General features: G+C 37.4%; 1 protein-coding gene across 10 annotated transcripts in view; it reads right to left on the bottom strand.

The window, feature by feature from the left end:
- The window catches only part of ADCYAP1R1 (ADCYAP receptor type I), a 142,183-nt gene that overhangs the window by 45,670 nt on the left and 71,588 nt on the right, over window positions 1–24,925 (bottom strand). For all 10 annotated transcript variants that reach the window (XM_042801754.1, XM_042801755.1, XM_033002872.2 and 7 more), the window contains one exon: window positions 10,808–10,915. In XM_042801754.1, the coding sequence (XP_042657688.1) occupies window positions 10,808–10,915 (108 nt within the window). The remainder of the gene's footprint in view (window positions 1–10,807; window positions 10,916–24,925) is intronic.

Here is a 24,925-nt window from a genome sequence, read left to right as displayed (position 1 = left end):
TGCCAATGGCTTCCCATAGAGTTAGTGGCAGGGACCCAGATCTTTCATGTCCTCTCTTGCATGTTTATCAGACTTTCTCCCTCGGTTTTCATTTATTGAGTCCCAGAAAACATAACTACCTCCTCACAATCCTCCACCTGATGAGATATTTGATGCAAGCAATTGTTGCTTCTGGTTTTAAGTGAACAGGACTGGCAAAGCTAAAGCCAAAAAACAGACGGTATATGATGAGCCTCGGAGATCAGTGCAGCCTTTTAGATCTTCTCCTTCGTGCCAGATTTGTGCTGGCTGCTTTTGGTGTCAGCTGGCATGGCAACGGCTTTATCTCCCATAGGTTGGTTTATCTGAACACAACTTGCATTTAACCCTTTTGTTCCAGCATTTGTCCCTTATTAGTGGTAGGGTGGGGAATTAAAGGTTTCTAAAACCTGAAATCTCTCCTGAAATGACTGGCCCACACTTTTTTCTTATTCCTGTTGTTTCCTTCTCAGTATTATGGGTTGAAGGACCGGTCCACATAGGTGAACCTCCAAAAGGTTGGATTTCGACAGCATTGCAATCAATGTGCAAAACTCACACGGTTTTTACTGCATGTTAATTCTGTCCCTTCAGAAAGTGCAGAGACTGGGGCAGAGAGAGGTTATGGAAAACATTTCCTACAGTCACTTGTTATCGTGCTGTCCAGCTATGTGGATAATGAGCTGGTTAGGCAGGAATTCAATTTTTTTCCTGTTTTATGTAGCACTGATTAGAAGCTTAACATTTAATTTATAAATACTAAATAAATCAGTGAGATCTCCCGCCCAACTCTGCAATGTCCACCACACCGTGCCTTTTCGCTCCCTTCCCTATTGCTGCATGCTGCTTTTCTGCACCAGCAATCTGTTCAGCCGGCTGGCAAAGCCACGGTCAGGAACAGCAGCCTATTTAGCAGCTTTTCTGGGGCTTTCTGAGCTCCCCCACACAGATACTGCTTGCACACTCTGCCCTCTGCCCAGTCCTGTAACTGGGGACACATGATCCCACATGCGCACTATCCAACCATCCCAGTTCCTTTATTACAGTTCTTTTTTTGTGGGGGAAAAGTGATCCAGAATCATCTGCTGGGTGTTTACAATCTCATTAACGGGATCTGTAGAAAGCGGCAGCCAGGCAAAGTTGCAGAGTACGTGGTCTTACAGGTTCCCACACCTCTCCCTGTGCTACGTGCTTCCCTCCACTATTTCTGGGGGTTTTGGTCTCTCCAACCTCATGCTCCATAGGCAATACATTAAACTACAGGTTGAAAGTGATTAGTCATGTGGGATTTGTGAACATACTACTCACCCAGAGACAGTACAAAATTAAGTAATACTGTTCATTGTATTCAGAAAACAAGAAAACTGAGACAGGGGGAAATTAAGGTTAAGATTAGGAAGCCTCGTTCATATTTGTATGCTTGAATAAGAACTGGTGCCTAAAGGCATCTGAGAAGATGATTCTGTGGGGAAAATTAATCCTATACAATTTACCCTCTTGAAGATAAATTCATCTACTTTTTAAGTCTCTTCCCATAAAGGACAGACTGGTACTTCTGGAGGGTGATTTGTTGTAGACATCTACGATAGGATGAGATGAATTAGCTTCTGCAACTTCTTTGTTACCCAGTGTTTTGTGCAAAACATTGCAGAAAAGGAAGTGATGAAACTAATACACACGTCCTTTCTCTCCTATAACCCATTTTAATTTCAGGGCACATGGTTTCATGACATAGAGACAAGAAGATTCAGTGAATTATGCCCGGAAATCATGGGAGAATACCGGTGAGGTCCCATATGGAGAACTTAAAGGACATAGTACGTAGGGCTGGTTGAGTCAGAATTGATGTACAGATACGATCAATAACATGTAATGGAAATTATGACTTTCTTATTTTCTTCCTCTTTTCTATTAAAGGCTATGAAACTAGCAGTGGACTGAGGTCACCATAGCAACTGTTAGGCATCATTTAAACATTATGTGTATCTTTCCTATGAGGCTGACTGTCACGGGAACATCCATCAGAGTGTAAGATCAATACAAATACTGTTGAAGGGTCTCCTAGCTCCAAAGGGGGCAGGGGTCATACTTCAGAGAAAAGCAAATGTTTTTCAAACAAGAAACACAGAAAATAAGAAACATTGTTCAATGGAGATTATCAATTACAAAATACGACCCAGAGAAGAAAGCATATTAAATCACTTGCTTAAAGGCAAACATGAATGTGTGCCCACCACACCTAAAATCTTGCAGTCAACTGGAACTCCTTTCTCAGTTATTTGAGTCAAGAGGAAAAACAAGAATAGAGTGAAGACTGATAGCAAAGGTTGAAGCATCTGTCCATGTTGCACCTACAGTGATATTTCAATGTATTATCTTTTGCTGTCCAAGTGTTCTCCAAACTACTCAGCAGCTCTCAGCATGTTCCACCCTTGCATGCTTCCCAGAAGAGCATGATTTTTTTATTTTCCAAGGTCAAATTAGCTTTCAGAACATATTGATAAAGGTTTTGAACTGCGTTACAGCTTTCCCCTGGACACTGCAGGATGTCATCTTGCAAAGGACCAAGGACTTGATCTTTAGCTGAAATTCTCTTGGCCATGTTGTATGTTTGCTTATCAGAGATAGAGTCTTATGTCCCCATAATTTGTTGAGAAAGGACATAAAATGTCCTTTTCTTGTAAAAAGCAAATATGAGGCCCTAACTACTTGATTAGAAATTTAGATAGTCACTGTTCTTTGATGGCAATATTTTCCTCCCATTTCCCTCTGCATTGCAGATAGACTTTGTGGTGCTGTGACCGAGGAGGCATGCTTAATTATAGCTTGTCCTCCTAGCTTTACAAAGCTGAATTACTCCCATGGCTTTGCTGCCAGTGGAAAGCCTAGGAGTGAAAACCAGCAGGAAAGGACTCATTATCTACTAAGAACTATTATCTTGGTTACTGGCAAGACCTACTATTTTTAACATCAACACTTGGTAGGTCTCTTGTACCCGTTCTTTGTGTCACAATTCTTTCTAGGACTTGCTAAACACTAAGCAACAATAACACATAGGTAATCTGCAGACAGCTTTGAAAGCTGTCCAAAACCTTTAGGCGGTATATATATAAAAAAACAGATACCTTTCCATTGAACTTGCTTCTAAATGCTACATAGGATCTAATATATAAAGTTAAGGATGAAACTAAGGTATGCAAGAGTCCTGGTTGCTTCTAGGCAACTAGACAGTAATTAAGCTCTGATGGCTTATTATTATTCCCATGATGAAAATGATATGGGATGGATCATGTCTAGTTTTCAGAGACTACTCTTTGGTTCCAGTGTTTTTCTTCCCTCTTTTCATGCAGGTTGTTGAAATACCCAGAAGGGGTGAGATATACTTGAATAGAAATCTAGACCTTTGCACTGATCTTTTGTATTGTCTGTTTGACAAGCAAATGAGATTTCCAATTTCAGTCTGCTGCAACGCTGAGCTTAATTTCAACTAATAGCAAAGAAAACCTGCATCTTCTACTACGGTAGAAAACAAGTATCTGGTACAAACTTCCAGATACATTTTATTGCTTAAAAGGCCCCTGATCTTTAATAGTCACCTTTTCTTTCTGTCTATATAAAAAAATATCGATACATAACCCAAATTAATAGACACCGTAACTTGCAAATGTTTTCAACAACTTTCACCTTGGGAAGACAATGATTTCTATTGTCTTTTCACCCAGTTTGGGAGTTATGTACCAATTTCACTGTGGTACGTAGTCAGCACTTAAAGACTTTACCAGGACTATTTCCCCAGAAATGACACAGAAAGGCTTTCCACTTATGAACATGCAGTATCACTTCCACTCTCATTAACTCTTTTTTTGTCATCTTATTCTGTTTCATTAGGGACAACATCTAAACTCAAACAGGAGAAAAAAGCCACAGATGACTTCCAAAACCCAATTAACTCTGCATTCATAAATCCCATTGTCCACCCATGATATGTCTAGTGCAGAATATATAAGACTTGGTATTCTTATGACAAAGTATTTGAGTGTGTTTCAGTGTTTTTAAAGGGATCAGTATTAGACTATTTTCAATTTCTTGTTCTCATGAACAATAAAGGCTTTTCGATGAGCACTGAAGTCATATAACTTCCAGAGTAGCAGCAAGCCAAACACTTTGGTTCAAAATGTGAGCACAGGATAGAATTCCCTCTTAAACACTGTAACACCTCGATACACTCTTTATTCTATTGGATTTTCATTAGGATGTCTCAATCCTGGTGTCAGTATAGAATGCACTTTATATCTTTGGTAAGAATTATGTACGTTTTTCATCTTAGATAGTAAACCATGCTTTTTAGTAACGGTCTTTTGGGTGTATTAGGTAGTGTCCTAGACTGAGCACTAGATAAACATTCTGAATTTCTGGAAGATTCAGTAAGAACAAATCATATTTATTATTTGGATTTGTGAATGAAAGGATTTTCTCAGTGTGGAGCATATGGCAATGCTCAGAAACTGCCTATTATAATTTGTATTAGTTTTTACTGCAAATCAAAGATCTGAAAATATGCTTATTTCTGACCTGGCTACTGGGCTTCTTTCAATGGTCCATTTAAGTAATGTGGCTTTATAGGTTCCAGAATATCTCAGCTGTGCAGGACAAAAAAAGAAAAGCACAGACTTAGCTTCTGTAGATTTCCACTGCCAGGCAGTATCACCTCTGTCTCAGAAAAAAAGGGAAAAAGAACAAAACAGAGAAAATTTTCCAGCTGGGCGTGCAGATTACTATGCTGGGGCCATCTCTATGTTTTGCTATGTCACATTGAAATGCAACACCACAGCTTGACACACTTTAATTTTTTTATTTCCTTTGTAAAGATACCTTAGAATGCTTTAAATATACCCCATTCCAGAGTGGTTGTCTCTGGAGTCAGTACTGGGAAGGGACTGGAAAAAACATAATATACAACTTCAACATCATGGAAGTTATAGCTTCCAGTGAAAATAAAATTGTGAATTGATGGGTATTAGTCAAAGAAATTAATGTTGAAGAGGAAAATAAATTAATATTTAGGAACCCTCTAGAAGGAAAGTCACTGTAAATCTTTAGCCTACTAGTTTAGAAAAGACTTAGGAGCTAGTATGTTCTTTTCATGTGGAGAGATTTTGAGAACAATAGTTTTGTTCACAGTCTGCATCTGAAAGTAAATGAAAAAATCTGGTGATTTGGGAGGAGCAGAGAGGTGAAATAAAATTTTGCAGGGAAGGGTCAGCAACCACACAACCTGGGATTTAACATTAGACTTTCTGTATGGTGTCGACAGCAGTTCAAATGTTACTCAGTGCAATTGCAGTTAGGGTTAGAGCAGAGTATATTTTCAAATTAAAAACAGTAACAGCTGCTATTTTTAGATAAATCCATAGATAATTTTTCATCAAATCATCTCTGCAGATGACAGTTTAACTGGTAGATTTTTATTTTGTAGTGTCTTTTTAAATTATTTTATTTTTTAATTTTCCTACATATGGAAATCAGAAAACCGAGTCAACACAGACAAAATCCTTTCTGAAATTCATAAAACAATCCTGTCGAGTGACTTCATTCATCTCAAGATCTCACGATAAATGAGACAGGTCAGATGAAACATTTTCTGCAAGTACCCATTGCTTTCCACTTACTGAACCTGAAATCCATGTGGTCAGTTCAGACTTACACACATAACTTTTAGATATCCAAAGACAAGTGAGATAACTTCTACCCCCTCTTTAAGATTAATACAACATATGGTTTCCCTGTGTTATACAAGAAGCTGTACCTACGTGTGCTTCAGTGCTTCATAGATCAAATTTTTAAAAATTCAAAGTTATTGTTACTGCTAGTAAAAATGATTTGGGTCATATAAAAAGTTTGCTATATTAAGAATTAATATGTTATTAATGAATATTAGTGTCAGTGCCTAGCTTAGTTACATATTATAGAAACATAGCAGCAGCCACAGGATACCATAGCAATCTATAAAATGTGATTAGCTGTGTCTTAGAAACATTTTAGTTATCTAATAACCCTTTATTTAAGGAACAGTAACAAAAAAAGTTACTTTTTTCATCAAGCCCTCATTGAAACAAATATAACTGCCTAATTAACATTAGCAGCAATGATAGTAAAAACTCATGCTGATTCACCCAGGAGAGTGATTATGGATGTAGATATTTCAACCCTGTGGTCACAAGTGCAAATCCAAGCAGATCTGTAGAGATTTCAAACTACTCCAGATTAAATGTTTATTTGTTTATCTAATGAATTATGAATCTTGGTTTCGTTCCTACTGAACAGATGTCCAAAACCCCCTCATACCCAGCACTACAAGAGGTAACAGCTGTCACTTTTGTTAGAGATCCTGTAAGGAGATGAAAAAGCAGGACATACGTTTACACTGGACTGACTACTCCTCCCTTAGGGTCATACTATCACCCTACAAAAGGCCAAATGTGAAGTACAGTATGTGAGCAGTTCTCTAAATCCTAGGCAAATAATTTAAAAATATTATTTCAGCCCTTTATTTTACATACCTCTAGTTATGATACAACTTTTTATTTTTATATAAATATTTTTTATTTTTTTCTAAAACGTATATTACTTTATATTAAAAAAAAAATCTTTCCCTTTAACAGGTAATAGGTTAGTTAAGATCTAGAATAGATTATATTGAGCTAGTCCTGTCTTTGAAGAGGGAGATGGGTTAGATGACATTGTTGACATCAAGACTGGAGGCAGCGTGAGCTGCAGTGATCATGTACCAGTAGACCTCGCAGTCCTGAGAGATATAGGTCAGGCAAAGAGTAAAGTCAGGACCCTGAATTTTAGGAAAGCAAACTCCCAGCTGTTTGAGGAGTTAGTCAATAGGACCCCCTGAGAAACTGTCCTCAGGGACAAGGGAGCAGAACAGAGCTGGCAGATCTTTAAGGATGTTTTCCATAGAGTTCAAGAGCTCTCTATCCCCAGGTGTAAGACATTAGGAAAGGAAGGCAAGAGACGGGCATGGCTGAGTTGAGACCTGCTGGTCAAACTAAAGAGCAAGAAGGAAATGCACAGGAAGTGGCAGCTGAGCCAGGTTTCCTGGGAAGAGTATAGGGATGCTGCCTGGTTGTGTAGACATGGGGCTAGGAAGGGCAAGGTGCAGCTGGAGCTGAACTTGGCAAGGGATGCAAAGAATTCTACAGAAGCCAGAAAGGAAAGGTCAAAGAAAGCATGACAAAGACTGACAAACTGGTAACAACAGACAAGGAAAAGACTGAGGTACTCAACAATGTTTTTGCCTCAGTTTTCGCTGGCAACCTCTCTTCCCACACCTCTCAAGTGGATGGACTGCAAGATGGGGCCTGGAGGAGCAAAGTCCCTCCCACTGTAAGAGAAGATCAGGTTCATGAACACCTGGGGAACCTGAACATACATAAGTCTATGCGACCTGGCAAGATGCATCCCAAAGTCCTGAGGGAATTGGCTCATGTAGTTGCCAAGCCACTCTCCATGATATCTGAAAAGTCATGGCAGTCAAGTGAAGGCTCTGGTGACTGGGAAAAGGGAAACATTGCACCCATTTTTAAAAAAGGTAGAAAGGAGGACCTTGGGAGCTACAAAACTCTCAACCTCACCTCTGTGACTGGGGAGGTCATAGAACAGATCCTCCTAGAACCTATGCTAAGGCACATGGAGGACAGGGAGGTGATTCACAACAGTCAACATGGCTTCAGTAAGAGCAATCCCTGCCTGACCAACTTAGCGGCCTTCTATGATGCAGTGACTACATGAGTGGACAAGGGAAGAGCTATGGATGTTATCTATCTGGACTTCTGTAAGGCCTTTGACACAGTCCCCCATAACATTCCTCTCCAAATTGGAGAGAATTGGATTTGATGGAAGGACTGTTTGGTGGATGAGGAATTGGTTGGATGGTCACATCCAGAGGGTAGTGGTCAATGGTTCAATGTCCAGATGGAGATCTGTGACAAGTGTTGTCCCTCAGGGGTTTGTACTGGGACCAGTACTGTTTAATATCTTCATCAGTGACATGGACAGTGGGATCAAGTGCTGTCAGCCAGTTTGAAGATGACAGCCAGCTTAGTGGTGTAGTTGACATGTCTGAGGGAAGTTTGTGTGGAATACAAACAGAAGCAGAGACATCTCTTGAAGTAAATACCTAAAAAGTCCATGGAAGAGGTGTGTGGACAGATTATCAGCGAGAGAGACTTCCTGTGCTGTAGATTTACATGACACCACTCTCCATAGTATCAAACTAGCAGTATCTCTGAGCACTGCATCCAAAACAGGCAGGGAGAGAGAGAAAAATGTTAACACGTGTTAGCACACTGTAGCTTGAAGATATGTAGGGGGCATAGATTAAAAGCCACTGAAAAGGAGGGGACCTCATAGAAATTTAGACAGGTGCTGTCTTCAGCAACAGGTCTCCTACAGTTGCATCAGAGGATAGCAATATATCAGCCTTTTGCTGATGTGCAATATATAATATAAAAGTATTTTTTCTTCAGCCTGCGAGCGTCACTGATAACTAGATAGTGAAAACTTTTGGTTGAGAGTATATCCTGCACAAAGGCTGGCCAGAATTGGTTTGACAATCAGGCTGAATGACAAGTAGTCAACAAAGATTGATAATAAAGTCATGGAGAATTGGAATTAAAAAAAAAAAAAAAAAAAAAAAAAAACACACACACAAAAAAATCCCCAACCAACCGCAAAAAAAAAAAACAAAACAAAACAAAGCCCTGAAAGGGAGAAGAATATTTCCTTACCCATGCTAGATACAAACCCTGCTGGATGCTGATACGCTGTTTTTTCTATTATCACTAAACGTGGATGGCTCAGTTAGTGCCATTGTACCCACTGAGTCAATACTGAACCAATATTACAGCAGTAAAGATTACGTTTAATTATATTGGCTATAATTAAAGCACATAGAATTACAGTAGTAATTATATTTTTATACCTGATATTTTAAAGAGGGTCTTACCTTTCTCTGTTCAAAAATTAGGTGCCTAGTTTAAGTGAATTGCCCTTAGTACTTGCTGAATTAAGAGAAGTATCTCCAAGGTATGATTAGCCTCATGTCTTTTGGAATAACATAAATTGCCTTCTGTGGGTCTTTTTCTCTCCACTGACTACAGATGGAGTCTAGAGGACTCATATAGAGAAAAACCTTGAGTTTCACATGGGTAAATTTAGATGAGGTAATGATCACCCTTAAATTCCTTTCCATTTCTCAGAAGTATTGGCACTTGCTTCAGTGTCTGGATGAGCTCAAATGGATGTATTTAAAGGTGAGGATTTCAGCATTCCTGTAGTTGTGTATGAAATACTTCCTGTCTCCCACAAATTGCTCTCTGTATGTGGCAACTCAGAGAAAGTGGATTTTGGACTCATGACTGTAAATGAATTATCCATTGGTAAAATAATCTTTGGGAAATAGGATCCTGAGGGATAATGATGAACTTGTTCCTCAATGGACAGTGCTAATTAAGTAATCTGCAGTAACCTAGATGGGTGCTGGTAGGAGATGGAGAAAACTGTGATAATTATCAGCAAAGGCTTGTTGTTAGCTAGCATAGATGGGAGGACTTAGCCCCTCTCAGTCATTCATTTGGAAGATAATTTCATTGAATCATGAAAAAAATAAAAAAATAATTTCAAGAGAAAATCTAATCAATCTATATACCTGCTGTGAACAACTTAGTAATTATTTCCCCCTGTCCACACACTCCCATTTTCACCTGGCAAATTTTCATGCATTTCAAAGGCTAAAAAAATGATAAAGAACAAGGGGTTTTTGTTATTATGCAAACAGTAGCTTGAACAAAGTCTCCTCCTATTAAAAAGTACTAAGCAATATTAATAACTAGGTCCAGTAGTATTACCACTGCTAAGGTAGGTTCTCCTTTCAATAGCAACTCATCTGGGAGCAGCAGCTGAGTTGCATAAGGATTGAAACTGGGGTCTAATAATGTTTGGTTACCAAGCATGGTGAGGGCATGGGGCTTTTGGTCCAAGCTTGAAGTATTAGCAAAGAGAAAAGAGAACATGCACCAGCCTAGCTGTCAGTCTGCAGTGTTTTATGCAAGACAAGAGACAACTCTGTTATGCAGCAGTATGTGCTGGAAGCAGAAACAGCACAAATTTCCAATCTTTCATTTGCTTGCTTGGTTGGTGATGCCAGCTGCAAGGGGCAAGGATGGTTATGTCTCATTTCTACAGACCACAAAAAGCATGACGGGGCTTCTGCACCTCTCCAGGAAACCTTAATTTCCACTGACTCTTCCCTGGACTCCCCACATGTGAATTCATCACACTAGTCATCTCATGCCTATGTTCTCCCTAAGCATGAGCAGAACCTGCTCTGAGTTTTAGTTACTTTCTAAAATAGGTTTGAATTGTAATTATGAATTATCCAAGACCTAAACACAGTTTCAGGTCTCATTGATTTCAGTGGAGACCCAAGGGCAGAACATCCCCTTTTAGTCATTAGAGTTGATGATATTTTCCTGTTGTATAGTCTGTGAAGGCTTTTTATCACACATTCCCTCCCACTTCTGCACACGCACTCACACACACATACTTACACACAAACGTCCTGGTTTTCCACAGTATTTCTTTAAATTGAAGTACACCTCCAAACCACTGTAGAGTTTTTTATTTCCCTTTATAGTAACTATCTAAGAGAGGTTTTACAGTCATGCTGCCCATGTAGGTTTATCAGACAGAGGCAAAGAACAAAGGTAGATTACTTTACCATCTTCAGAGATGATAAATCTGAACAGTGCAGGACACTTGACAAAGACGATTTCACCCACACTTGCAGGTTTCCAGCATGTAATATTGTCCCACATTCCTGGGCAACCTATAGATGAGAAGGAGGGATAAAATACATTAGTGGTGGAAATCTATTAATTTCTTCACACTGTTATTGTGCTTTATAGTTATTTCTTTCTTCTATCCATAAAAATGTACTTGTTTAGAGTAATAGAGGGTATAATTTTCTAATAAGATTTCTGTGGAATAAAATAATTTTGATTCATAGGAACAGCATAAAATATGTAGTGGCATGGCACAATAATGGCCAGACTATCCTCACAGAAGATGACATTTCTTAGTCCCAGTTAAATCACTCCAACATATACCAGAAACTAATTTTCCCTTGAGTATGAAATCTGTTGCTATTTAGTTATCTTTCAATAGTGCTGGGTTAAATCTTTTTTACTTATGGATCACATCTTTTGTTTAAATTATATACATTTCTGTTGGCTCTAGTTGTTTTCAAAGGTTAGGTACTGACATGGTTTGTAATTTGATGTAAGGAGATGACTGGAAACTGAAAAACAGATTCTGCTTCAATCTACAGCCACTTTTGTGGATATGTGAGGGAAGCTTACTTCTTTCATGTTGTTTAGTTTCTTAAAATAATATCGGGAATATAAATGTTCTTGCTTAGTAAAGAACACTGTAATATCATTCACTATCTTTACTGCAGTCTTTGTTCTAGAGAATATAAACTCACAATGTCAAATCAGACCTTTAACAACAGTTCAGCAACCTGGCTTCAGGTAACAAGATTTGAACTAAAGATCTGAGTGGTGAAGAACCAACCTCCTCTTACATGCATGCAGAAAGAGGGGGTGATGAGACTGTGGATGGGGGTTGTCTTCTCTTAGAGTATGGGAAAAATTCAGGTCACGTGCTAATGTACATACTGTAAAGGAGCCCAACTCCTGCTTCTTTCTGATCACTATGTCAGAGACATGACAAACTATGACTGTCTTTCAAGAAGCATTATCCCTCCTGTAATTCTGTAAACCACCATCTTATTAGCTCATAAACCTAGAAGACATCCAATGTACAGAAAAACTCAGAGCAATCTCTCAATTTTCCTACTAATGTTTAAAAAAAAAAAAAAAACTTTGAGAACAAATCTAAAATGGGAATCATCTTCTAACTCAGCAAGAAAAGAAAGGAAAACTAAATATAAATATCTCCACTACTTTTTGTATTTTATGTTGAGATTAAGCACATAATCATATCAACTGTTAAAAACTGCAAGCTCCATGATTTTCTAAGTGGTTTTCTGTTAATATGCTCTCTCTTTGATTATGTGCCAAGGAAAATAAGATCTCCAGTAAAAGCAGATAATTCATCAAAGTGTCATACTTTCAGACTGGCAAAAGTACAATATAATGAGGTATGGGTGATCGACTTGTAAAAACAGTGTGGTCTTTATAGACTTTGGTGATAGTAGCAGATTTCCATCAGTGGAGAATGTATGCTCACAGGACTGGAACTGGAGTATTTTTTCCATCAGCTTCAGTAGCAGGGAATCAAGCCCTATGTTTTCTCAACAAAATATGAGCCAGATGCTACCGTGTGTGGTAGATAGGGCAGTTCTGAGCAATACAGTGTTTGAAGAATTCGGTCAGTGTTATGATTATACAATGATGGCATATGCTAAGCAGTTGATGATCATTCTTTCAAAATAAAGGATGCAATATCAGATTACATAATATAAATTAATAATCATATAAAATCCTGGCCCTATTAGATAAAAATCCCTCAGCTTTGCCAGACCCACCAAAATACAATATTACTGCAAAAATGCTCGTTAATTCATTGCAAGAGCTGGAAAAAAGGAATCCTTTACATTTCCTCCTCCTTCTCTCTTTTTTACACTCCTACCCCATGTTGTTGCCTTTTCCAGATGAGCATCTCATTGTATGAGTACTGTGATTCACTAAGAGCATCTCCAAAAGGCTCAAAGACTGGTGTTTGAAAAGTGTTGTGATACAATTAGCATACTAAAGATGGAAGTCAAGATCACATTGAGCACTACTAGATTTTATTGTCTTTCATAGCTAGTGTCTGTCCACACAGGAGAAACTGTTTTTACCATGTAAATCTGAAGACATGTAGTAATAGGTTTATAGTTCACTGATGTATGGCACTCTATACAAAAGTAAAGGATATGTAAATATCCACAGTAATGAGACATTTGCTTACAAGAGGCGTTAGAGGCAATCAAAGTGGCTAATGAGAACTGAGAACCACCTGCTAGCCATGCTCACTTAAATTAAATTACTTTACTAAGAGTAGGGAAAACTTTCTTATTTCTTATTTTTGCTTCAACATCAATTGTTTTCCAAACACTGGGATAGCAATAGATACTGCAAATCAACACAGAGAAATGCAAGGAAATCCTCATACTGCTGAAAAGAAAGCGTAGACATGGAATAAATATTTCATAGCACTGTGTATCAAATTCATTTATACCAGGTGGCTGTTTTTATGGTAATACCATGCAGAGCTGAAGAATAGCCCCATTTAAAAAGACATTGTAAATTCATTGTGCTAGAAAGCACTGATGTGATGCCACTGGAAGAGAGGGAGAGAGAAGCAGAGAGTCAAGTAATTTGCCTTAGTTACTAAAATAGGTGAATGATGGAGATTGGAAAGAATTCACTGTCAATGAGAATGTTGCCTGATCCTGCCTGGAAAAGTACATTGGAAACAAACAATTTAGAAGAGCAAAGAAAAGGATGACCAAAAAAATAATTAAATGGAATAAAGGCCAGCCTGCACAGTCCTCTTGTATTTGTAAACCATGATGCAGCCAGCAACTCCTGCTGGGTGAAATCTGCCTGTGGATATCAATGTGACTTGAGTGCGAAACTGCACAACGGGGTTCTCCTCTGGCACTGACGGTATGTCTCCATTGCCATGTGGTATAGGGATGCCCAACCTATCTTTGAAAGAGGTAGCTCAGATACTGCAAGCAGCAAGGTGCAGCTTCAAGTGGGCAAGTTTTCCTGGTTCTTAGCATGTTAGAAATCAGTAACAGCAAGAAATCATTTAAAAGATTTCATGTGGGCCAGAGTGCAGGGAAAAAAAAAAAAAAAAAAAAAAAAAAAGAGAGAGACAAAAAATGTTGGTTTTGCTAATGGATGGATGGTCTTGAAAACAAGGCACCTTGCAGAAAGCACAAATTCTGCCCTCTCTTCCCATGTCTGCATGGCAACCTGCAGAGTGAAATTGCTGTTTTGTAAACATTGTTGGATTCATCTCAGCTAGTGTAAGTGGTATAAAGCTTGGCATGTGGTCTTGAGTAAGTACTTATGCCCTCTTTATAGCATGGGCAGTAGAGTGTGCTTCCTCTTATTCAGCTAGTTACCTCTTCTTCAATGGGGTGGATGATCTTTTGGGAGCCACAGTTCATTGTCACTGACTTTTGAGGAAACATAAAGTGATCATTCAACTATAAGATTAGTCATGACTGTTTTAACTTCAGATGTCTATGGCTTGGCCTTTTACCCTATTCAGCTAAGCAAACTTTCTTCTAGTTCATGGAGAGACTTTCTAGTTAGAGATAATCCCATTTTAAGGCGGTAGTGGTGGTGAATCACCCTGTACAGTGTGCTTCCATCTCTCCACTGACTACACTCAGTAGAATGAGGCTAAGAACTAGCTTTTGCCTAGACAGCTGACTGTTAAATAGTTGAAGCTTACATTCTCAATAGGGTCTATATGTTTTTTTTTTCTGGAGTAGACATGAACCAACCCTGTCCTCTGGCCAGAGGGCTGACCAGTGGCTATGCAAGCTCCCTTAGCTCCTTTCCGATCCTGAGCAAGGGAGTCCAGCTGAGGGCTGGAACATGTTATTACAGGCTGTGAATGGTGCCAGCATAGCTGTGCAGGTCCTGAGCAATTCTAATTACAGGCCAACAACAGCGTTTATGAAAAGCCACATGATCAATCCCTATATTTCTGTCTCAAGCTTCTCCTTGTAAAAAGTGAGATAAAACTCATGTTTAGACTGTAAGCTCCCTGTGGCTGGATCCACCTTCTACCGTTCTTGCGAAATGTACTTCAAAAAACAAAGTCCTGATTTCAGCTGAAGCACAAATAGAGTTTATATGAATTTCATATGAAGCCCATGATACCTAAGTTTAAATTTAATATTGTTGAAGCTAAGGAGGGTGCCTCATATACCTAAGGATGGATCTGACTTGGCAGCCACTGAAAAAGAACAGCTCTTTCAGAGAAAGGCCAAATATCATAACAAGAAAGAAACTACACATATTTATCATTGAAGAATCTTATGATACATTTTTAAAATTTTACCTAGCACTAAAAACATTCTAGTCATCTTCTCTTCGTGGAGGTTTACACAAGACTTGTTCCTGTCCTTTGCTTCAAATTAAGCATATTGTAGCAAATCACTAACCTGCTACTCCCAGAAGCTAAAAGGCTCCCTTCTTACCTGAAATTTCTGGACAAGCACCAAGAGCAAAAAATTTCAAGAGCTCAAATTAAGCTGTGCTGGCAGAATAGTAGTGATAAAGATATATTCTGAAATTGCTTATGGTCCCTCATCTTTTTCTCCTCAATGTAGGTCTGCCTTGAGAGTCACCGTTTTGATAGTGGCTAGATATAAACCCAGATTTTAGACAGCCCCATAGCTGAAGTTCACCAAGTTCAAGGAATAGACCTCACTTTAAATCCACTGACAAAAGAGCCTGTTATCTTCCACCAACACAGTCACCAGGACTATATACAAACCATTGTTCTTCTCTAGATTTGTGTCCCATTTCCTCATGATGCCTCTACTGCAATACCCTCATTTACACTCTTTATATTTAAATCCTCTTAACAGCACCCACAACATCCTCCCTTGTCCTTATCCTGTCCCTAGGGCAACATGCTTCCTTCTTATCTCTGCTAACTTTTGGCAAGAGAAGGTGCAAAAACAGAGACATGGTTTGGGATGTCAAGACCCTGTGTACTAATTCACTGCTCTCTCATTCACTCCTCTTAATAAAGTGGGTAAGTCCTCCCTGTCCCCCTCTTCAATAAAAATAATTATTTTGACATCTTTCTTGTACTCAGGACATCATTTTTACAAAACATATAGGAATTTGCAGCTTTGAGACTAGTACACTTCTGTCAAATGTTGCTGACTTTATACAGTGGACTCAAAATTACTGGATAAAAGAAGGGAGTGAAAAAAAGAACAGGACAACAGGAAAAGGAATTTATGTTTTCATACACAGATAAAAGGGAATAGACAAGAATTTGCATAAAATTTGTTTCCTTGGGAAATCAAGAAAAAATGTAAATATGCAATTGTTAGACTCCTGTATTTTTCATGTATGGAAATAAAAGCTTGGGATGAAAATCCATCCTTTTGGTTTACAGCTTGCAGTTTGATTTTCAGTTCCTCTCCTCATTTATTAGTTTAAAATATCACCTTCAAGGTCATATTGCCTTCAGGAGAGTAATATCAAAGGAAATGTAATGTTACAAGCCCGCATATTAAACTGAGTTATGTGATGCACAATAACTTTTAAAGGGCATACTACATATAAAGCCTTTCAGAGAGAGGGGGAATATGCGATAGGTGCTCTCTCTTCTTTCATAAATCTAGGTAAATACCAAAATAAATAAAGGTTTAAGTGAGGCCTGAGTATGGGGCCTTGATTTTCAAAAGTAATTGACATTTCAAAGTAACTATATCTTATAGGAGCTCTTATTACAGAAATGGTGGTTCTGTAGGTGTTTTGAGTTAGGCAGCAAACTTGTAACACTGTCAGTCACTCACCTCTTTTGAAAGTCCTGGCCATAAGAGAGTAGAAGAGAAAAATTAACTGAGATTTCAGTTACAAGAGGGGAGAAGAAACACTAAAGGAAGACATACTATGTTGGAAAAGAGAATAGTTGATCATGCACAAGGAAAAAAGTCATTCCTTCCTTAAAATGTCTTATATAAGCAGGCATGACAGACCGAGTACAAGGGGAAGCTGAACAGAGAACAATGAAAGGTTTTTTCCTTCACAGTTCTGCTCCCAGTAGATTTTGGAATTATTTGAACACAGTCTATTTATTCAGCATATGTAATCTGGACCAGCTATTACACTAAGGATTTGTTCCTCTCTCCAAATTTTGCTACTGCTAAACTGAGATGCACCTTGCATTGTCTAACATGGTATTCATTCATTTTAGCAGTATAAACATTATATATGTAAACAGAGCTAAGTTATTTTACATTTCTTTTATGGTATATGAGGAAAAGCAGATACCTCTGGAGGGCACTTCTAGAGGCTTTCTAAGATAAATTATCCTCAGAAGATGAGTAATTTATTGCAATGATTAGAAAAGACACCAAGAGAAAGCCTAATCTTAGGCTAACAACAACAGAAATCAGAGCAGAAGCATTCCACATGTAGTCCAAGTGACTCAACTATGACTGTATGAGAAGAAAAATAAACTTAAACCAAATTTACAGGCAGTTGGCCCACCTTAATATTTTTCATTACATTTCTCTAGATAACTGCTGCCCCTGGTATAAAGTTATGCAACACTATATTGTAACTATTTAGAATCCATGGTTTATGCAATGATAATTATATAAACCATGATAACATTTTCTGCTGGTAAAGTAAGTAAGTAAAGTAAATTGTTTTATGGGTTGACATTTTCAGAGACCTAAGGTGTTCTAAGTCCAGTAATGTTTTCAAAGAACTATTAAAAGTATCAGCTTAATTTATAAAAGAGAACATTGGAAAAAATTATTTGAGATATTTCACTTCTTATCTAAATTAATCCTAGATTATATTAAAAACTAAAACTGAAAGAAACATCAGTTTTTCTTTGATTGGAATGATGGGGTTTATAGCATAACAATAGAAAAAGATGAGCTGAAGATAGCAGGTTTTAACTCTCAAAAGATTAAGTGCATATGCTTTATATTTGTCAAATGTAAATTTTCTATTTTAGAAGTTGGAGTTAGACTTTTTTATTCAAGTTCAGCAGAGAGGATTTCACTGGGTTTATATGTTCTGCACTGCTCAAGCACTTTGGTTCACCTTCCAACCATATTAGGAGAGAGCCACGTGAATTAGAACCCTAACCTTATTCTTAATATGTTGGTGAGGAAAAGCATGGATACAAATACACGGCATTCACTGTTTGACCATAATCTGTCTCAGAGGTGAAAAGAGAATGAATATCTTCTCATCTGTGAAAAAATTCAACCATTAGAACTACTCTCTGCAGGAGGGTGAATGGTTCTTCTCTACGTCTCATGTGAAAAACACCTCAAAAGGAAAGGCTAATACTAAATTTTTTTTTTTTCTTGAACATTTTATACATGGCAAAGATCAGCTTTTAAACGACAGGAGCTGTTATCTATAATTAGAGAGGCGTTAACCTTTTTCATTCTTTTAAAGTTGTTTAATTCTTTACAATCACAGAATATTTATTCTAAGATCACACTTATTGCTGTTCTTGCGTTATTACCTGCCAAGAAAACCTCATCCAAGAAAATCTCCAGAATCCTTTAAGTGCTGCCAACCAATTAGCCTTAGGTGAGATTTGGAGAGTTTTGAAGGGAAACTTCAGTTTGGCAAAATCCTTGGAACAATTCTTTGTCTAATTATACAGAGGAGTAAAAAGCCAACAATCTGGGAAATGGAGAGGTTTGTTTTGTTTGGCTTTTATTCTTATAACTTTCTTTAAATATAATAAAAAAGATTGGCTATTCATCTATGACAAAGTCACCACTTTGCTGTACTGGAAGCAGACAGACTCTATGGAATTACTCAAAAAATCAGGAGATTTTATTCCAACACTGCTGGAGGACAGAACGATACTCAGAAGCTGCCAGAACCTGAGCCAGTGCCAAACTCACCAGCTGTGCCTCATCTGGCATCACTCAGGACATGGGTTCTGTGAGATCATGGGGTACTGCTGGAGGCAGCCTTGCCTGGCAGCAGCTGGTACCCCTCACTTTTATTGCTGGTGGCAGCCAAAATGACTGTCATCTTCCTACATCACCACCACGTCATTCTGACTCACTTCCCTCCTTTCTTAGGTGAAGAAGAGATCACGCACTTCTCTTTATCAACTTTATCTTCCATTAATTCTCCAAGCTGAGAGCGATGGGAAAAGGGAAGCTATTCCACCAGTGCCTAGAAGGCTTTGCATACATCACAGAGCAACAAATCTTAATCCTTAAGTGACAGGGATCAAAGTAATTTCTGGAAAGAGCACAGTAAAAATACTGGCTGAAGTCTGCAGAGTTAAGACAGAGTATGAGAAGAAAGCAATGGTATAAGAACCAGAAAGATGTGTTCCTCTTCCACAAAGCCTTACCTTCCTCTGTCAAACACTGCCTGAATGGATCCTCCCTTTCACAGGCACATCCTGCCCACAAAAAGTGATTGACTAAGGACAACGGGGTGGAACACTATCAGCTGTGTCTTACCTTTTTAAATAGTTTCAATTAACAACAATTACTAAGCTTAAAACTGTTTGTAGTGATGGAGGAGCTGGATAGAAATAAATGCATATTATATATTTGCAAATATAATATATATAAAATATTATATATAATTTATTTTTTTTCCCACAAGTATTAATGTGACCCACAGTGAACACTGGCATTCAGCTAGGGATGTAGGTAAGGAATCTTTCCAAGCTATATAGCTGACCAGTTCATTGTTGCTTTTGCCACCTGTGGAGAGTAGTGATATTTGGCCCATTATGAGATTTATGGGCCTATGAAGAAAACATCTGTAAAGATCACTGGAATAACTAGTTGCCATGGATACAGAGAAAGTATAAATTTTTTCGGCATGTATTTTTGGTGTTTTGGAGTCTGCAATTTTTTGAAAATGGAGGAAAGATTTAGCTGCATGGAAGAAGATGAGAAAATTGAGTATCAGGTCTCTTGAGCATTGAGGTTTCCCAATATTAAATTCAGGGCTTTAAATCTGTTCTGTCACAAAAGAAAAAGATAGTATATTCTTTTGATTTATTGGTTTCTAATTAATCTCACAACAGCACTGAAGTGCTTGAAACAGTCTCTGGGAATGGGGTTATGTTTCAGTTTTAAAAAATCCCAATGCAGTGGAACAGGATTTTCAATAGGACTTATTCAGGTAAAGCCTGAGGTCAACAGTGGCCTGGCCAATAACATTTGTCAGGAATTGTGACTTGTTTCTTAAAGGATAAATAAACCGAAAAAAAAAAAAAAAAAAAAAAAAAAACAGACAGACACTGAACAACTGAAAATAGCAACTGGCCTCACTGATAATTTCAGAACTTATATTAAATTCTGTTACACATATATTATGTTCCTTCAAAGCAATTTACAAATTATCATTACTTTGGTTTCATGGTAGCTCTGGGGGTAAGAAGATTTTCTGCTCTTTTGCAGCTGGAAAACAAAACAAACCAAAACAATATAAATGGTGACACTGAAGGATAACTACTCTCCAGAGCAAGAGTTGTAACAGAGCTCAGAAGAAATCTGCCCCTTCATATTCACACTCCTGTCCTCCCCACTTTTTTGATTTTCTATTGTTTATAAATAGAGTTAGTTCAGTGGAAAAGGCACGTCTATAGTAGAATATAACTTATAATAGATCTTGGGCCAAATTCATTCCTGATGTAACCACGGTGACGCCAATGTGAATACTCTTGAGAGACATTTAGTCCTTGTTTACGCCTTCAAATCTTCTGAGAATAAGAAATGACTGAATTAAATAACTTAATTCCTTCCAGTGTGCAAATTCCATAATCTCTCCTGGAAATTGTTCTGGTGGTGAGTCAAGCAATTGCTTATTAGAGCCCATGGAACCTTATGATCTAGTGGAGGAAACAAAGGAAATAAATACATTATAAAAAGCCAGTTCATACTCTGTTAAGAGACATGTTAACACATTGCACTTCATACTCCTGAACAGCAAGATAGAAGCTGTATTTTGTTCAAGCTCTTGGAGTAACTGAAAAAGAAATCTTGAATCAAAGGTGTGACTCAATAACAATGTCACAGTTTAACAAAGCCTGTCTCCTGTTTCATATTGAACTCTGACTGCCCGCAATGTATTCAGAGAGAAAAGTAGCACTGAAATTTAAATGTAATCCAGCCTCGCAAGGATTTACATACACCTGGGAAATTTTGGTCAGTCTGAAAGAGTCTAAAAGAAATTATATTACTATTCAGTAAGTTCCCAGCTACTAAATGCCTTCCTGTCAAAAGTAGAGGTATAAAAGATATTTGCCTTGATCTGGGCAGTTTACAATCTGAAGTCAATGAACAGGAAGTGTGAGGGGTATCAGTAGTTGAAAAGGGAGGTAGATTGCCTAATGAGGAAGGACAAAGGAGATGCTAGTGAAACATGGAGAACTATCAGGATCATTCCCCTGGTATTGAACAGTGGATGTTTTTCTTTTTTTTTTTTTTTTTTTTCCCCAGAAAGATTTTTTTTTGGCAGAGAGAGAATGGGAAGAAATAGAATGCAGACTGAGAAGGAACTACCAGTGCCATCACAGCCAGACCAGCACTATCACCAGCAAGCAGAGGCCATATAAAATTAATCCAGAAAAAGTAAATGTGTACACACTGCTCACAACTCTACATTGTATAAGCTACAAAATACAAAATCTCCCAACAGCCTATAGTTAAGTACAAAAAACCAAAACCCATAAATGTCATAATGAGACATAGGAACAGGTCAGAAGTATTTCTGATGTTTAGATACATGAAATCATGCTAGGTGAAAATGCCCAGAAATCCATAGGTGGTGCACACAGGAAGGCTCAAAATTACAGTGGTGGTAAAGCAAAATCTGAACTGCTAGAGACAAGATAATTCCCCTTTGATTGCCTTTGCTCTGTCTTTGTCTAAAGGCTGAAAGGGTACAGGACAAAATGGGAAGTAGTCATTAGAGAGTGGTGAGGCTGCCATCACTACTTGATGATTTGTGGTAGAGGACCAGTAATATCAGTAATATACAGAGGTATTCATCAATCCTTCAGCACTGTTCGTTCAGTCACTACTTCCATAAAAGCCGTTACAATAGTCATTGCAGGAAATAGTATTTGGGGAAGAATGTGAATTTTAACCATATTTGGCAAAAAAGTGTCTGCAGATCCTGATTTTCCTTTTACTTACTCCTGTAAATGAAGAGTTAAATCCAACAAAAGCAGTGAGTTTCTTCATGTATAAAGCTGCTATAAGTCAGAGATTAATTAGTTTAGAGAATTGAAAGATGGGTTAAAAAAAATATGAAAATGTATTAAGTACTTTATTCCTTCTCCCTCTCTTCTTACCAGAAAATGTTAAAGATCTAGTAGGAATAGAAATTGTTCTGTGGTGTTGCTAACAAATATGTGTGGGCATGTAATTACACTCCCATCTGAAGTCATAAATAACTAAGAAAATTTGCATACATATGATCAATATTCTTTTACTAATGATATTTATTATAATGTGGAATAATTATGGAAAAAGAGAAAAAAAAAGGGACTTGTGGAGGTCGTAGAAATTATTTCTTGCACCCTGGCAAAATAAACCATAATTAAAATATCTAAAAGGAAGTTTGGGATTTATCATTGTCTGTAACATTCTTATTAGCTAGACAAAGGATGAGAGAAGTATGTTACAGGACACAATTCTTCACGATTGTGTTATACAGTAAATGTCTAGAAACTTCTTTATTTTTCAGTTATGTTATAGCTTTTGACTTGCAGGGACTGTGATAGCATCAGTGTCATATATAAAGATGGTAAATTTCTTCATGATATTCTGAGAGTGAACAGATGTCATATTACCTATCAGATATAAAATTAACCCCTACTATAAAACCCACTTAGATGTAGAAGTTATTTATAGATACAGGTATGTATTTATATAGGTATAGAGTATAGGTATATGTTTACATATGTCTTCAAATAGATTAATCTGTCCATAGACTAATTGTATATGTAGAAGAAAAATTAGAAAGTACACAAATTTGTAACCCAAGTGAGAAATCTTATTCATGTGAACAGGAATGACAAGCTGTTGTAATCATACCATTTGAACTTTTCTTTATCAGTTCTCAGTCCAGAAGAATAACAGAAAACAAATCAGTGGTTCTGTTATATCCTATATGAAGACAATTATGAACTAGTTCTACTGACTGTGACTACTCTATTTAATTTTGTTCTAGCTTATTTAATTATGAAAACAATAGGTTCTGTCTTAAGTAGTTTGCAGGTTAGCAGAGAAGGGTTACAATTATATTAGTCATTTGGCTGTATGACGAAAAACCTGGAGCAGACTCAGATACTTTCAAGTCTTGGGAATAAAGATGAAGCATGTTTTCAAAATATATACAACAGTCCTTCAGTACATTTTAATTAATTGTTTGTGATCATTATTTCAGTTTGGCTTTGCTCTTTTCACATTGTTTGGACATACCCTTGTTACACACTCTAATAATTGTTTTTCTCTTCTAAAGCATTTCATTGTGCATTGACTTCTATTTTCTGTATTTTTTTTTCACATAGGTTCTGGTTAGTCACTCAGTTATGGATTATTCTAACCTGACTTTTGTTTTTGTCATAATTTCTAGTTGCATTGTTTCATTGTGCTTCCTTTGATTTGTTCTTCTGTAAAGGAAACAAACCAATCGATTCTAGTAACTGTGTGAGCATTAGATGTATGGCTTGATTATCAAAAGTGCAAATTGCTATGGAAAAGCATTCGGAAAGTCTGAAACTGCTTTTTGGGTAATAAGAAAGGCAAGAAAAAGGATGAATAAGAAGAGCACCTCCAGGTGTTTGACCACAAGGCTCAACTATCTGCTCTTGAAGGGTGAAAACTGCACTATTTAACTTCAGATATGTGCCTTACCTGACAAAGCTAGTTGGGTGGGCTTCTCACTTGGTTTACTCAGGAAAAAAAAAAAAAAAAACAAAACAAAAAACAAAAAAAAACAAACACCACCAACAAAAAAAAACAACAAACAGAAATGGTATATGTGAATTATGGAAGAAGAAGAAATACAGGACTGGGAAGAGAAACAGGCAGCTAAACTCTTTGAGATTATGGATACATTTGAATGGGTCTCAGTTTGCATATTAAGATACCTTACTTTAGGTGGTTCAATATGCAAACTGAATGTAAATTTCAGTATCTATCAACTGTACAAGGAGTCTTGGGATACTAGACAGATAATTAGCCCATAAATTAGATGTTTAACATCCAGTGACGCAACTACTCCCCAAGGAGGCCATTTCCCCCTAAATACAGTGCCCAGTACAGTTCTCTTTTTACTGAAACACATTTCGAAAATGCTTGTTGAATTCAGTGGAAGTTGAGGTTGCAGATTGATAGCAGCAAAATTACACAGAGAGAAAGGTGAGAGGTGTTCCTGGTGCCGGCAGCATGACTTTCCTACAGCCACTTATTTTTGTTGTTCTTATTTTGGTAAAGGTGTGTTTAATTTAAGAATTATCAAAAAACTTAAAAGTATGATTTGTTAGTGATCTTTTCAGAACACAAGCTGGTGGTAGCTATAAACACATTATTAGCTAGGAGGTGTGTCTGGATATTTCTGTATAGCTTGAGGCTCAAAGCTACCCATGTTAAAAGCAAAAGTGCCTCTAAACTACATGTTTACAGTATGGTGCAAGAGGCAGGTAATTACTTTGATTCATCTGTAAGTCATTTATAAGACACTATATTCACTGAGCTGTCAAAATCTTGAGTCTTCATGGTATCCAGGAGCAAAACTCAGAAATGAAAAGAAGAAGAAAGAGCATTTATTTTAACTGAGATCAATCTGAATTCTGGATAGGAAGTTTTTAGAATTCTATTTGTTTCCAGCTATCTTGGATGAATAATGCATATATTGGAAAAAATAAGCAAAACCAAAAGCTGGTTTAGGATTGGACTCTAACGTGCTACGTTCCCGTAGATATGAAATGACAAAAAAGCAGACCATACATCAATAAGAGAGAAGGTATACTATCATACTTCTCAAGTATCTGAAATTAACAAATTTTCTTAAAATATATATCAAAGATAGGCTGATTG

The sequence above is a fragment of the Tyto alba genome, unplaced genomic scaffold (assembly GCF_018691265.1).
Source record: "Tyto alba isolate M040663 unplaced genomic scaffold, T.alba_DEE_v4.0 Super-Scaffold_38, whole genome shotgun sequence".
In the NCBI taxonomy this organism is placed as follows: domain Eukaryota; kingdom Metazoa; phylum Chordata; class Aves; order Strigiformes; family Tytonidae; genus Tyto; species Tyto alba.
Note: the sequence above shows the minus strand (reverse complement) of the source record. Positions and strands in the feature narration are given on the sequence as shown.